Source organism: Macaca fascicularis, chromosome 6, assembly GCF_037993035.2.
Source record: "Macaca fascicularis isolate 582-1 chromosome 6, T2T-MFA8v1.1".
Classification (NCBI taxonomy): domain Eukaryota; kingdom Metazoa; phylum Chordata; class Mammalia; order Primates; family Cercopithecidae; genus Macaca; species Macaca fascicularis.
The window spans coordinates 108,651,958-108,668,605 of NC_088380.1; the positions used below are offsets into that span (position 1 = coordinate 108,651,958).

The 16,648-nt window shown below is 32.9% G+C and overlaps 1 protein-coding gene across 4 annotated transcripts in view; it reads right to left on the reverse strand.

Annotated features, from left to right (window-relative positions):
* SLCO4C1 (solute carrier organic anion transporter family member 4C1) overlaps positions 1 to 16,648 on the reverse strand; it is a 64,875-nt gene that overhangs the window by 22,582 nt on the left and 25,645 nt on the right. For all 4 annotated transcript variants that reach the window (XR_012414577.1, XM_045394046.3, XM_005557441.5 and 1 more), the window contains 6 exons: positions 14,893 to 15,075; positions 7,565 to 7,661; positions 5,461 to 5,582; positions 3,830 to 3,936; positions 1,382 to 1,526; positions 534 to 729 (listed from right to left, as the gene is read on the reverse strand). Coding sequence is in view for 3 of the 4 variants with exons in the window: in XM_045394046.3 (XP_045249981.1) it covers positions 534 to 729; positions 1,382 to 1,526; positions 3,830 to 3,936; positions 5,461 to 5,582; positions 7,565 to 7,661; positions 14,893 to 15,075 (850 nt within the window). In the remaining variant the exon portion in view is untranslated. The remainder of the gene's footprint in view (positions 1 to 533; positions 730 to 1,381; positions 1,527 to 3,829; positions 3,937 to 5,460; positions 5,583 to 7,564; positions 7,662 to 14,892; positions 15,076 to 16,648) is intronic.

A 16,648-nucleotide genomic window follows, 5' to 3' on the forward strand; every position in this document is an offset into this window, starting at 1 on the left:
AATCAGTTATAGCTAGAAGCATGTCTACAGGTGAGAACAAGTTATTTATTTATCTACAATAAACAAACTTTTAAGTAGATACAATAATGATTAGTATTAGCTAGGACTAGCTTTATTCTAATTTCTCTTCTTGTCTATTTGCAACCAACCTAATAAGGTAATTTTTATCATAGGGAGTTATTTGTATTTTTAAAAATTTGAATCAATAAAAACATATAATGTGAAATTCTCCCTAGGATATGAATCGCTTAGAGGCAAAAATCCTACTGTATTAATCTTTGTATCCCTGAGGAAGCATAGTGCCCATTATGAAAGTTGCTCCTTAAATGTTCTTTGTATAAATATCCCCAACTTTTAAGAAGACATCAATTATCTAAACTAAAAACAAAACCACATGTTCTTACATAGGAAAAAAGGCCTTCCAAATTTTTAAAACGCCAATTTCTCACCATTTTATTTAAGAAAACATATGCTTGGAAATGCTTAGTCTATTATTCTGGTATTAATATCAAAAAGCACTGAGATGTATTTACCCATTATACGATTCGGATACACCAGCAAACGGCTCATTTTCACAATTAGCATAAATAAATACAAAACTCAGCGTAAATGCAACTCCAGATGTAAACAATGCAAACTTCATTGTGTTTTTACATGTCATTTTGAATTTTGAAACAAGGAAGCCACCTAAAATTTGACCGAGAGCAGCTCCAGGAATTAAAACAGCCCCTAATAAGAAAGAAGAATGTGGATTGTGAGAAATCATATACATATACTCACTCATACTGACAACTGAAAAACATCAAAAACAAATGCCAATATGGTTTTAACTTATATTTATTCACCTGATATAGAAATATGTGTACAAATGACTTAACAGGTCCACTAAGTAGGGAATTAGTCAAATTAATGTATTGAACATTAAGAATTAAGATTAATAGATATTCTCTTTAGCCATTTTAGCTTTTGTCTTTCTCTAGTTTATACAATAGACTGCCTAATGTCAGAAAATCAGAACTTTGTACCAAAATTAAGTTTAAATGTCTTTTTTTTTTTTTTTTTTTTTTTTAGACAGGGTCTCATTCTGTCACCCAGGCTGGAGGACAACAGTGCAATCTCGGCTCACTGCAGCCTCCACCTCCCAGATTCAAGTGATTCTCCCACCTCAGCCTCCAAAGGAGCTGGGACTACAGGCACATGCCACTACACTCAGCTAATTTTTATGTTTTTTTGGTAGAGACAGGGTTTCACCATGTTGGCCAGGCTGGTTTCAGTTTAAATTTCAAGGAGGGGCTATCTCAAATTATACATTATCCTAATAAAAATTTAATATGGCAAAGTGAAATTTTTAGATTAAGTTAAAATAAAGAAAATGTTTTACCTCCAAGAGTAGCTGCAAAGCTGGATGTCAATCCGAATTGATTTTCTATAAATTTAGGTAAAAATGTAGCAAATCCAGTAGTAATTAAGGCTTCTGAAGAAGTTGATAGAACTAAACACATAAAGACAGCATTCTTCATCAAATTCTAAAGAAAAAATACAGTTCCTCAAATGAATAGCTATGATTATACTGCAAAGTATAGGGTTAGAAGGTTAGCATGATGAAATAACAAAATTTTACAATCGTCTGTAAAATTTCAGCATTTCCTCCAAAACAAAAATGTAGCTAGGGATAATTAATAGATTTACATATACATGATAAGAAAATTTATATGTGGAATACCTAGAAAATTGGTAGATGATTCCTCAATATGGTGGTTATGCTTTTATTGCATTCCAAGGGCCACGGAAAGAAAGTAAAAGCCTTCTTGGAAAAGTTCTCTTCCCAAGTGTTACTGTAAATCTACACACTACAAATCTACCACCTATTTGGTATTTTATTGTGTTTGAATTCCTATGTCCAGTAAAGAAAGAGTTTGAGCCTATGAGCACAGATGAGAATAGTCTGTAAGTATCAAATTCATAGTATTGTTCCATGATTAGACTCAGCAATTAAAAACTTTAGAAACACAGTTAAGCAACTTTAGATAGGTGTCTATATGGCTAGACCTCTCAGAATTTTATTTATTGACAGAGGGGAGTATGGAGGTTAATTGTGTTAATATATTTAACCACGAAATGAAAACCAAATTATAGTTCTCAAATATTAAATGTCAAAAAATTTTTCATAAAACGAAGCAAAACACAAACACACACACACACAGAATCACAAAGGAGCAAGATGGCAGCTTTAGAAGTCAGAGCCACATAGACTGATAAAGGAAGGAAAACGTACCTAAAAACATGCAATAATTTAAAATAATTCATAATAATAATAAATAGCGGTATTTTAAAAAATTGCCTTCAGATTGAAAACAATCAATTCTTGAGAAGAATTAATGAGAAAAGACATATACTTCAGAATAACTAAGTAAATTTCCTGTAATCAAAGATAAATGAAAAAACTTACCAACATACAGATGAAAAGAATAAGCCAGAATCACACTAACATAAAACTTCTCAAATACAACACAATTAAGTAGAGAAGAGCAAGCAATATTCACAGGCTACAGAGATTAAAAAGGAATAATCTAAAAGTATTCACCTAGTAAAATACATTATTCAAACATTCAAGGATATCTAGGTGGTATCCTATCTAAGGAAAACCAACAAGAAAATGTTGAATTCATAGAGATTGAAATCAGAATAGAGATCACTAAGCAGGAGGACACAAGGATTAAAAAAAAGTAATGGTCAGTAATGACTCTAGATGATAATGTAAATTAAAATGTATAAGATAAATCTAACAGGGATAATGAAATAGAACTACTGTAAGAGAAAATATTAGTAGTTGTAATTAAAGCATGAACAATATCAGCAAAACACAAGAATGTGCATGTATGGTGTGGAGAAGTAAAAACATTCTAAGGCTTTTATTTGACAAGAAACAAAAAACAATGAAAAGCAAACAATTTCACATCTTGAAAACGTAAAATTATAAAGTCCTTTATGAATAAAACTTTAATAACACTAAATAGAATACTTTTCTGCTGAGTACAACTGAATGGACCATAACATTTTTGTTCTTTCTCCTCAAATTCAAACCAAGTTACCACTAACTACTTCTTTCACAAAAGAAAAATATTGGTTCAGAATTATCAAATACATTTACAATTCAGTGACAAGTGACTAATCAATTTCATAAGGAAAATGTCATGGAATAATGGGCTGCTAGCGTTAACAAGGAACCACTGAATGTGATATTGCCAATAAGACAACTCATGCTCTTTCAACCATTCTACCCTAGAATAGTTTTCATTTACTCAAAGGACAATAAAACTGAATCCAAAGAGTTGTTTATAAGAGCTCCAATTGTAGTAAACAAGCAAACAAAATTGTACTCTGAAAAGATGGCCCGCGTGTGTGTACGTGTGGGTATGTGTTGGTGTGTGTGGGTTTATGTGCATGTTTATATGTATTTATATATATAATGTACTATACATAATATATAATATACTATACATATATATTATGTATAGTATATAATATACATAATATATGTATATTAATATCCATAATATATAGTATATAATAAATATTATATACTATATATTATGTATAGTACATATGTTATATTTATATATAACTATATATAATTATATATAAAATATATAATATATATTATATATTATATATTTATACACCTGTTATATATAATATATATTATACACATATTATACATACTATATATAATATACACACACATCTATACATATGTACATGTGAGTTGTGTGTGTGTATACATATGTGTGTATGAGACAGAGAGAGACAGAGAAGAGTTTTATTTTACCTTTAGAGCAGCTGGAAAATCTTTAATAGTTTTCCCAAATTTCGCATCTGCATTACCATTACTCTGATGAGCCTGGGAAGTTTTTCCAGCTTGAATTTCTGCTGTACCTAAAAAGAAAAAAAAAGTAGTAATTAAACTTGCTCTATCACTTTATTCTTCATATAAAAATGTGCTTACTTTCTAATTGACACATACTTCCGCTAGTATATAAATTCTATAAGAGGCTAGTTGTTCTGTTAAGAAAATTGTTCAAATATCTATGTCTGTAATCAGGATGCCCCAAGAACCAGTATTCATTAGTACTAGCTAAGGAAGTTCCAACTAGTCTAAACATTCAAATGAGACAATTTTGCTCCAATCACATATCTATGCTTTTCATTTAAAATCTCTTAACATTTTTTCTTCCTTTCAAATGGTTCTCTTTTTGATCCTTTACATATTAAAGTACTTTTGTGGCTTTTTTCCTCTGCTCTATTAATCCTAACATGCTTGACAAATGAAATATTTACCATCTTATTACCATGTCCTTTTGATTTTTAATAATGGTACTGCCAACAAATTTGAGAAAACAGTTAACATATGGAACTATAAATGAATGGCTCAGGGTAGAAAGAAATTAATGAGTCTATCTACTCCCAGTCTGTCAGATTTTCTCTTGCCCATTTCCAAAAGTTAATCATCTATCCTGCTGAAAATAGCAAAGTAAACTACTAAATACCTCCAACCTAAAGAAAAATACTTCTACAGATATGTTTTTTAACTACATGATTATACAGAAGCAAGAGCTCATAGAGAAAAATGAATATTACTTCTAATTAACCTTTTCTTTTAGTATAGAATGTTTAATATTCAAGCTGGGAGTGGTGGCTCACGCCTGTAATCCCAGCACTTTGAGAGGCTGAGGCAGACAGATCACCTGAGGTCAGGAGTTCGAGACTAGCCTGACCAACATGGCAAAACCCCATCTCTAATAAAAATACAAAAATTAGCCGAGTGTGGTGGCACATGCCTGTAGTGCTAGCTACTTGGGAGGCTAAGTTAGGAGAATTGCTTGAATTCGTGAGGCAGAGGGTGCAGTGAGCGGAGATCGCACCACTGCACTCCAGTCTGGGCAACAGAGGGAGACTCTGTCTCAAAAAAAAAAAGAAAGAAAAGAATGTTTAATATTCACATACAGTAAAAAAATAAAAAAAGTACACTACAGAATGACTTCAGTGATAATTAAAAAAAAAAAGTACTTGCACTTTTAACTACAAATAATTGATATGAATGATTTAAGACAGACTGAAATTAATGACTAACTGAATACAAACTAATAGTTTAAAAGATACTGTACCTTGTATACACATAAAGCAGAATTCCAGATAAAACATAAGAAACAAATTTATTAAGTACTAAAGAAGTAAATATTCATAGTTCTATCATTAATTGGAAATTGAAAGAAAAACCATGAATATTGATTGTTACCCAATAATTTCTAGAATGAAGAATATTCAAAATTTACATAGGCAGACAGTTGAGATTCTATAAAACAAACAGGGTGAATCTACAGTTCTTATTAATCATATAGAAAAGAACAACTGGCCTACAATTAAAATAAACCTCTCTGGTTTTAAAGAAAGCATGCTTACCTGGTAAATGTTTTGGAAAGCAAGAAAAAGGTATTATTAAAGACCAAGCAAAGATCCATGATAGAAGAAATCCAATCCACCAAGCTCCCAACCATCGTGGATCATCCTCAGTGACATCAGTGCTATACAATAGAAAAACAAGAGGTAAAAGTCAACTCTACCTTATTAATTAAAACTCAGTTAAGATAATTATATACTTTATACTTCAAGTGCATATAGTAGAATACGATTATAATATCCAACAGTTTAATGGTGCCATTGCAAAGAATCAGAAAACAGGTAGCAGACATAATTGAGAGTTATGAGAATAATGGTTTACAAAATGTTTAACAATGGCAAATATGACATGAAAGTTTAAAATATCTAATAGTAAATATGACAAATATTTGAAAAGATACATAGAATTTCTCAACATTCTTTTAACTTTGGCTAAATTTTCTTCTCTACTGTATTAAATATATATCACAGCAGGCCGGGCGCGGTGGCTCAAGCCTGTAATCCCAGCACTTTGGGAGGCCGAGACGGGCGGATCACGAGGTCAGGAGATCAAGACCATCCTGGCTAACACAGTGAAACCCTGTCTCTACTAAAAAATACAAAAAAAAAAACTAGCCGGGTGAGGTGGCGGGCGCCTGTAGTCCCAGCTACACAGGAGGCTGAGGCAGGAGAATGGCGTAAACCCGGGAGGTGGAGCTTGCAGTGAGCTGAGATCCGGCCACTACACTCCAGCCCGGGCGACAGAGTGAGACTCCGTCTCAAAAATAAATAAATAAAATAAATAAATAAATAAATATATATCACAGCAAATCACTGATCTGTGTTAAAAGCCCATAGAGTGTGCTTCAATTAGAGCACTTCTTTAATGTAAAATTATTCTTAAAGTGACTATTTGTCTATTTATTTCCTTGAAACAGGGTCTCAGTCTATCACCCAGGCTGGAGTGCAATTGCATGATCATAGTTCACTGCAGCCTTGAACTCCTGGGCTCAAACGATTCTCCCATCTTAGCTTCCCAAGTAGCTGGGACTACAGGTACAAGTCACTCCTGGCCTCAAGTGATCTTTATACTTTGACCTCCCAAAGTGCTAGGATTACAGATATAAGTCACCGTGCCCAGCCAGGGATCTCGTATTTTAATACACTTTGACCCTTTCCAAAAATACACTACTCCTACAACTCACGTAATTTTCCACCGAAATTAAAGTGTCCTTTCTTAAATCTCGGGGTCACTACTTCAAGAGTTCTTCTGCATGCCTTTTTACAGTCTGTGAAAGAGTAACCTAGGACTAACAGTTTAGAGAACAAATCACATACCTATGACCCTATTTTTGTATTCACTGCTCATGGTCATGTAGAGGATTGTGCAGTTATAATTCCCAGTGGCAAAATGAAAAAACATATGACCTCAGCAAAGGCACAAATTTCTCTAACCAGGAAATAGAGAAGGTAACTAACTCAGTGTTGGATTTTGGTCAAAGAGATCTACTTTAATTCATGTCTTAGACACTTACCAACCTGTGCGTATCAACTACTTTGTTGAATACTTGAGATTATTAAATAAGATAGCATGTAAAATAAGTTAACACACAAAACATATGGTGTCTGGTATACAGTATAGGACAAATAAATATTATCTATTACTATCCTTCATTGTCATCATTGTTAAAATGGCATAATTGTGATCTCTGTGACATTATCAGAGTTATTCTGGAACATTTTCTGAGAATCATAGACTCTTGAGACTCTTCAGACTATCTAGTCCCAACTAAATCCACGGAAAATATTGCTAATTTTTATTGAATTCTTATTTTTGAACAATGCATGGGGTCCTACATATGTATTTTTAAAAATTTCACCAGATGACTTTATTAAATGTCATTATTTATGAAAATATGTTATTATAATAAAAGATGGTATAGCATTAACCCAAAAGGTAATGCAGCCAAATTAGATATTATATAAGAATCTTTTGTATTCAATTTTTTTTTCCTGAATAATTCTTCATGCTATACTGAGGGAAGTACTGTGAAAATGTTTTGTCTATGATATTGGCATAATTAAAATAAAATGACTTTAAATAAAAGAAAACTAGATACTGCCTTGCCTTTCTCCCACAGCAGCATCAATGTACATGGTTAGCAGTTGTCCTCCCAATACATAGCCAATAGCAGGGCCTAAGATTGACATAGCATAACCAGTTCCTAGAAGAAGAACAGAGACATTGAATACAGTCATATGCACAACTTCACTTTGCCTATCTAACAGTGAAAACAAATGTCTTACTATAGAAAAATCTAAACAATTAAACATACCAAAATCACACATATTTTCATTAAAACAATAACATTTGAATAGACAGTCAAGGAGTCTAAAACATGTAATTCAATGTAAAAGCTATTTGTAGTAATAATTAGAACAAAACCAAAAATTATAAATCCATGGAAAGTGTTGTTAACTGGCAGTAGAGGTAGTATATCTACTATTTATCCTTTACTGATAGTGATCATAGTTACTGTTTACAATATCACGGAAGAAAATAATGCGAGCAACGTGAAACAAGAAGCCTTTTCTACTCTGTGCAACTCAGAAAGAATTTTATATTTTGCACTACAGCAGCTGACTTCAAATCTGGATCTGCTGAGAAGTCTACTTCTTAAAAGTAAGTCATTAAACTTCTTAAAAGTAAGTCATTAAACTTCTTCCTCTTAGGGACTCTCCCTATTTTTACTTGCAGTGGAATTAAATTGAGCTTATTTCTATCTGTGAGATATTTAAAATGTTGCCATATATAACTCTGAATTTTCATAAAACAAAACTTATTTGACCACTCATGTCTTTTTATTGTTGTTGTTGCTGTTTATTTAAGCTCGCAAGTATTTTGGGGAGTTAGTTGAATATAGTTTCATTTTTTTTTCCTTTTTTTAGTTGACACATAACCATTGTACACATTTAGAGGATACATGGTTATGGGTCAATACATCTATACAATGTGTAATGATCAAATCAGATTAATTAGCACACACATCACCTCATACATTTAAGATTTGTTTGTGTTGGGAACATTTAACATCCCCTCTTCTAGCTTTTTGAACATATACAATGAGTAATGGTTAGCTATATTCAATCTACAGTGCTATATAGAACACCAGAATTTATTTCTCCTAACTGTAGTTTTCTATCCATTAACAAATCTCTCTATATCCTCCCCTTCCCATATCTTCCCCAATCTTTAATAACCATAATTCTGTTCCTGAATTCTAGGAGCTGGTATTTTTTCTTTTTAGCTCTCACACATCAGTGAGAACACGTAGTATTTACTTTTTGTGCCTGACTTGTTTCATTTAACAGGATGTCCTCTAGGCTCACCCACGTTACCATGAACGACAGGATTCTTTTTTTTTTTTTTTTAATGGCTGAATAGTATCCTGTTGTATCCTTGTTTCATTTAACAGGATGTCCTCTAGGCTCACCCACGTTACTATGAAGGACAGGATTTTTTTTTTTTTTCATGGCTGAATAGTATCCTGTTGTATGTACATTTCATGTTTTCTTTATCTATGCATCTGTTGACGAATGTTTAGCTTGATTCCATCTCTTAGCTATTGTGAGAAGTGCTACAATAAGCATGAGGACACAACTATCTCTTCAATACACTGATTTCCTTTCCCTTGGATAAATACCCAATAGTAGCATTACTGGATCATATGGTAATTATACTTTCCGTTTTTGAGAAATGTCTATACTATTTTCCATAATGGCTGTACTAATTTACATTCCCACCAACAGTCTATTAAAAAGTTCTCTTTTCTCTGCATCTTCACCAGCATTTGACATTTTGTCTTTGTGATAATAGCCATTCTAATTGAAGTGAGATAATATGTCATTGTGGCTTTGATTTGCATTTCCCTGATAATTGATGTTGAGCAGTTTTTCATATACTTGGTGGTCATCTGTATATCTTATTTTGAAAAATGGCTATATAGATTCTTTGCTTATTTTTAATTAGATTATTTCGACTTTTTGCTGTTGAGTTGTTAAAGCTCTTTATATATTCTAGACATTAGTCCTCTGTTGGATGAACAGTCTGCAAATAATTCCTCCTGTTTTATAGGTTGTCTCTACAATCTGATGATTGTTTCCTGTGCTGTGCAGCAACTTTTTAGCTTGATATAGTCCCATTTGTCTAATTTTGTTTTTGTTGCCTATGCTTTTGCAGTCTTGACCATATAATCTTTCCCAGGACCAAGGTAATAAAGTGTTTCCCCTGTGTTTTCCTCCAGCAATTTTATAGCTTTGAGTATTACATTTAAGTGTCTAATCCATTTTGAGTTAATTTTTGTATATGGTGTGAGATAGGGGTCTAGTTGTATTCTTCTGCATATCAATATCCAGTTATTACAGCACCTTTTATTAAAGAGTCCCCAGTGTATATCCTTGGTATCTTTAGCAAAAATTAGTTGGTCATTTCTGAGTTCTCTATTGTGTTCCATTGGTCAATGTGTCTGGTTTGATATCAACACCATTCTTTTTTGATTACTAAAGCTTTGTTGTATAATTTGAAATCAGATAGTGTGATGTTTTCAGTTTTGTTCTTTGTGCTCAGGATTGTTTTGGCATCTTTTCCAGTTCCATATAAATTTGAGGACTGCTTTTCCATGTCTGAAAAGTGACATTGGAATTTTGATAGGGATTGCATTGAATCTGTAAATTGCTTTGGGTAGTATAGTCAGTCATTTTAACAATATTAACTCTTTGAATCCATGAGCATGGGATGCCTTTCCATTTTTATTCTGTCTTCAGTTTCTGTCATTAGTGTTTTGTAGTTTTCCTTTAAAGATTCTCACCTCCTGGGTTAAATTTATTCCTATGTATTTCTTTGTAACCATTATACATGATATTACTTTCTCGATATCTTTTTCAGCTAGTTCATCAAAGGTGTAAAGAAACATTACTGATTTTTTAATATGATTTTTTACCCTGAAACATCACTGAATTTATTTAGTAGTTCTAAGAGTTTTATGGTGAAGTCTTTAGATGTTTTTATATAAGATTATGTCATCTGTGGAGACAGACAATTTGGCTTCCTCTTCTCCAATTTGGATGTCCCTTATTTCTTTCTCTTGCCTAAGTGCTCTGAATAGGACTTCCAGTACCATGTTGAATAAGAATGATGAAAATGGGCCTTCAGCCAGGCCTGGTGTCTCACACCTGTAATCCCAGCACTTTGGGAGGCCGAGGCAGGTGGATTACCTGAGGTCAAGAATTCAAGACCAGTCTGGCCAACATGGTGAAACCCCGGCCTCTACTAAAAATACAAAAATTAGCGGGGCATGATGTGGGCACCTGTAATCCCAGCTACTTGGGAGGCTGAAGCAGGAGAATTGCTTAAACCCGGGAGGCAGAGGTTGCAGTGAGCAGAGATCGCACCACTGCACTTCAGCCTGGGCGACAAGAATGAGACTCCATCTCAAAAAAAAAAAAAAAGAAAAGAAAAGAAAAGAAAAAAGAAAGTGGGCTTTCTTGTGTTTCAGTTCTAAGAAAGGCTTTCAGCTTTTTCTCATTCAGTATAATGTTAGCTGTGGGTTTGCCATACATGGCCTTTATCGTGTTGATATATGTTCCTTTTATACCTAATTTCTTAGGAGTTTTTATCATGAAGGGATGTTGAGTTTTATGAAATACATTTCTACATCTATTGAGAAGATCATGTGATATTCGTCCTTCTATCTGTTTATGTGATGTATCACATTCATTGATTTCCATATGACAAACTAATTCTTGCATCACTGAGATCAATTCCACTTGATCATGGTATATCATTTATTGATGTGCTATTAAATTCAGCCAACTATAATTTTGTTGAGGATTTTCGTATCTATGTTCATTCGGGATATTGGCTTATAGCTCCTCTTTACATTCTGTTTTTCTCTGGTTTTGGCATCAGGGTAATACTGGTCTCAGAACAAGTTAGGAAGAATTCTCTCCTCTTCAACTATTTGGAATAGTTTGAAAAGAACTGGTACTAAGTTCTTCTTTACAAGTTTTATAGAATTCAGCAGTGAAGCCATCCAGCCCTGGGCTTTTGTTTCATGAGAGACTTTTTATTATTGATTCAATCTCATTACACGTTATTTGTCTGACCAAGTTTTCTATTTCCTCCTGGTTCAATCTTGGTAGGTTTTATGTGCCTGGGAATGTATCCATTTTCTATAGGTTTTTCAATTTGTTGGATATATTTGTTCGTAAGACTAATAATCCTTTGTTTTTCTGTGGTATCGGCTGTGATGCCTTCTATTTTGTTTCTGATTTCACTTAGGCCTTCTCTCTTTTTTTTAGTCTAGCAAATGGCTTTATTTTATCTTTTCCAAAAACCAATTTTCATTTCATTGATCTTCTGTAGTTTTTTTCTTTTCTTTTTTTTTTTTTTTTACTCTTGTTTAGTTCTGAGATAGTCTTTATTACTTCTTCCCTTCTACTAATTTTGGGTTTGTTTGTTCATGCTTTTCCATTTTCTTAAGGTACATCATTAGGCGGTTTATTTGAAATCTATTTTTATGATGTAGGTGTTTCTTGGTATAAAATTCCCTGTTAGCATTGCTTTTGCGGTACCTCATAAGATTTGGTTTATTGTATTTCTATTTTCATGTAATTCCTTCTTAATTTCTTCATTGGCATATTGGTTGCTCAGGAGCATGATGTTTAATTTTCATGTATTTGTACAGTTCCAAAAGTTGCTCATTATTAATTTCTAGTTTTATTTCACTCTAGTCTGAGAATATACCTAATATATTATTAATATTTTAAAGTTTATTGAGACTTATTTTGTGGTTTCATATGGTCTATCCTAGAGAATGTTCCATGTGCTGAAGAGAACATGTATCCTGTAGCTGCTGAATAAAATGTTCTGTAAATACCTGTTAGGTCAATTTGGTCTATACTGAAGTTTAAGTCCAGTACTATTTGCTGATTTTCTGCCTAGATAATCTTTCCAGTGCTGGAAGTGGAGTATTAAAGTTTCCAACTGTTATTATATTGGGGTCCATTTCTTTAACTCTAATAATATTTGATTTATATACATGTATGCTCTAGTGTTGGGTGTGTATTCGATTATAACTGCTGTATCTTCTTGGTGAATTTATTTTTGTATTCTTGGTGTATTCATAAGAGTAAAACGATATTATTTGCCCCTTGTACTTTTTGACTTACACTCTTTTGTCTAATTTAAGTATAGCTACTTCTACACACTTTTGGTTTACAATTACACTAAATATATTGTTTATCCCTTCACTTGCAGTCTAAGTGTATCTTTACAGTTGAAATGAGTTTCTTCTAGGCAGCACATGGTTAGATATACTTTCTTAATCCATTCAGCCTATCTATATTTTTAATTAGGGAATTTAAACTATTTACATTCAAGGTTGTTATCATTGATAGGTGAGGACTTCCGTCACTTTGTTAATTGTTTTCTGATGATTTTATATATCTTTTGTCCATTTCTTCCTCTCTTGTTCATCTTAGTATTTTGGCAGTTTTCTGTAGTGATAACATTTGATTCCCTTCTTTTTCTTGAGTATCTGCTTTGCACTGAGTTTTATACTTTCACTTGTGTTCAGGGTGGTAATTATTGTCCTTTTGCTTCCAGATGTAGGACTCCCTTAAGCATTTTTTATAGGGCTGGTCTAGTGATGATGCACTCCGTCAGTTTTTGCTTGCCTGGGAAAGACTTTATTTCACCTTTATTTCTGAAGAATAGCTTTGCTGGATGTAGTATTCCTGACTGACAGCTGTGTCCCCCCTCTGACCCCCAGACCCCTGCCTTTGAGCATTCTTAAATATATCATCCAATTCTTTCCTGACCTGTAAGGTTTTTGCTGAGAAATCTTTCTGATGGGAATTACTCCATAGGTGATTTGATGCTCTTCTCTTATTATTTTTAGAATTATCTTTGATTTTTGTTGGTTTGAATATAATATACCTTGAAGAGGACCCTTTTGGGTTGAATCTATTTGGGAATCACTGAGTTTCCTGTATCTGGATGTCTAATTTCTCACCCACAACTTGGGATGTTTTCAGCATTATATCATTATATGGATTTTCTATACCTTTTCACATTTCTTCTCCTTCTGAAATTCCTAAAATTCAAATATTTGTTTACTTAATAGTGCCCATATGGCACATAAGCTTTCTTTATTTTTTTTCATATTGTTTGCTGTTTTGTTTGACTGGGTTATTTCAAAAGACCTCTCTTCTAGGTCAGAAATTCTTTGTTTGATCTAGTCTATTGTTAAACCTCTCACATATAATTTTTCATTCAACTACACTTGTAATTTCATTCATTTAACTCATCAGTTGCATGATTTATATTTGATTATTTTTAATGATATCTATCTCTCTTGAATTTCTCATTCAGATCATAAGTTGTTTCCTTGATTTCCTTATATTGTTTATCTGAGTTCCCTTGATATCATACTGAGTTTCTTTAAGACCATTAGCTCAAATTCCTTTTTAGGCATTTCATAGATTTTTATTTTCTTTTGGTTCTGTTACTGTATAATTATTGTATTTCTTTCAAGGTGCCATGTTTCCTTGATTTTTCATGTTTTTGTTTTTGCTTGTTACTATATTGATGCCTGCACAGCTGGAGCAACAGTAACTCTTGCAATTTTAATGAGTAGTTTTCATAGGATAAGACATATTCCTATAGATATATCTATGGTGTTGGTTGGGTAGGTACCCTTTGGGTTTGATTCTGGGTGGGTGCGGCAGTGTAGTCTCCATTTGAATCCTCTGGCTGTAATCAAGGCCAATGGTATCTGTGAGTTCCTCAGTAGCTTAGGCTGCACTGAACATACTATCTTACTAACCCTATGGCAATGAATCTCCTATGTTAGATTAACAGACTGATAAAGAGAAAACTCATATGCAAATAAAGTACTCAATAATTAGATGTAGGGCTGTGTATTGTCTAGTTAGTTTTACCTTTCAGGAACATAAGAGAAGGAATTTAAGAGAAACTTATGCTACCAGGAATTAGATCACAAAGGAGAAACAATGGTTTGTTTTGTGGACTGTATGTCAATATAGGATGTAATAAATCACACAGAATGGCAGAGCTCAATCTCAACACCTTGCAGAGATCTGCCTCTATGTCAATTCAAGCAATCTAGAGAGAATGCTGCTTAAATGGCTCTTCTTATCCTGCAAAGCTGGCCTGCCAATACCAAGAAATACAGCAGAGGATCAACAAAAATGATGACAATTTATATTCACTGACATTATATGGCAGAAAATAAAAGTAATACTGCATGTATTTATTGGGAATACCTATGGCATTACAACTAACTTTTTAATAAGCCTATGTTATACTTTACTTCTAAAGTAAACATATAATAAGATAAACTGATACTGAGACAGTTTAGAGAGTAAACTTACCTATATAGAGAGAAGATTTGTGTGTGGGCACAGAATCATCAAGAAAGGCTGTTCCCAGAGTATAAAGAGGAGTTCCTCCTGCCCCCAGCAATAGTTGTCCCAAGATGAAGACATACAAGTAGTTAGAAAGTGAAGAAGTTGAAGAGGTACAACTGGTGCTATTGCTTGCTGTTACACAAGTGTCTTGGGGAAAAAAAAACAACAAAATTGTGAATTAACAGAAATTTAACTAATAATTTAAATTTATATCATATAAATTATATTTGCCTAATATGATATAACCTTATTTATTTCTTCCAATCATTTTACTTTGATTTAAACTATTTAAAAATAAATCAAGAGAAAAATATACTTTCTTACCCCAGCCTGCCCTCACTTTATGAAGGTAACCCCTATTCACCTAGGTCACTTAGATGAGGGTAACCACTGTTAACAGTTCTTTTCAATTTTTCAGACATTTACTCATATAGTTACATGTTGTATACCCACTTAATTTTCCACACAATTATAGGCATAATAAAACATACTATCTTTATATTCAACAATGTCCAGTTTTCACTTATTATGTCCTGGACATCTCTGATATGGGCACTTAAAGCTATAAATTTATTTATTGGCACTGTCATAATATTCTACAGCATAAATGTCCTGTAATTTTATTGCCTAGTCCAGTACATGTATTTAATGATGAATATTGTTAATATTATATTGTGTTATACATAGGTTTAGACCATTTTGTTATTTCCATTAGAATGTTATGAGGTACATTTTTTTTTTAAGTTTACCCTGGCACATTTTGGGTAATCCTATCTATAGGACAGGTTACAATGAGTGAAACTGCTGGGTCAAAGTGAATAAATATTTATATTTTGATACTGCCAAATCACTTTATCAAAAAGTCATACAAATATGCAGTCCCACCAACAATTCATTAACACTTTACATAATAAGACTTAAATGACTACCAAGCTCATTGGTTAAAAAATATATATAATTTTTTAATTTCATTTTAAAAATCCTCAGTGACATTAAGCATTTTTCCATATATTTATTGTCACTTACATTTCTTCTAATTTTTCAATTAGTTCAATTTTCCTAGGTTCAGAGTTTGATACATGACTGTTCCTTGTTCCATAATTACACAAACAATGGCTTTATCCTAACATTTTTACTATTTGATTTAGATATAAGATAGGTGGATAAACATATACACACAGAAGGGATCACATGGCTATGTCTATGTAATGTGTGTGTATATGTTGCAAAAAAAAGCCTCAGAAGAAAAGTAGGTCAGAGGTCATCTTCTGCAACTAGGGTAAATACCTTAAGCCAATTAGCTCAGCCCAGGTGATTGCAATAAGCCAATTAGATCAGCACTGGTGAATATAATCAGTCAATTAGTTAACTTGAGAAAGTAGAGGCATCCAAGCAGGCCCCCAGTAGAAAATGTTGATAATACAGGCCTACATTGAGAAAGGAAGCAGGGCTGTGATGTGCTAATTCATATGTAATATCTTTAAGTGGGAGAAGACAGAGATCCAGCATTCTATTGCATTAACCAAAAAGCACATCTTTTAGTAACTTGACTATTTGTGAATTTATTTATGGCCGCTTGATCTTGTGTCACTAATCTCTGCAATCCTACTCCAGCACAAGTCTCTTGTTATTACTGCAGCTTTCTAAGGTTTAAAGGCATCAATATGTCAACCCAGCTACAACTTATTTTACAGTGCTTCATGAAAAGTTCTATTTAATT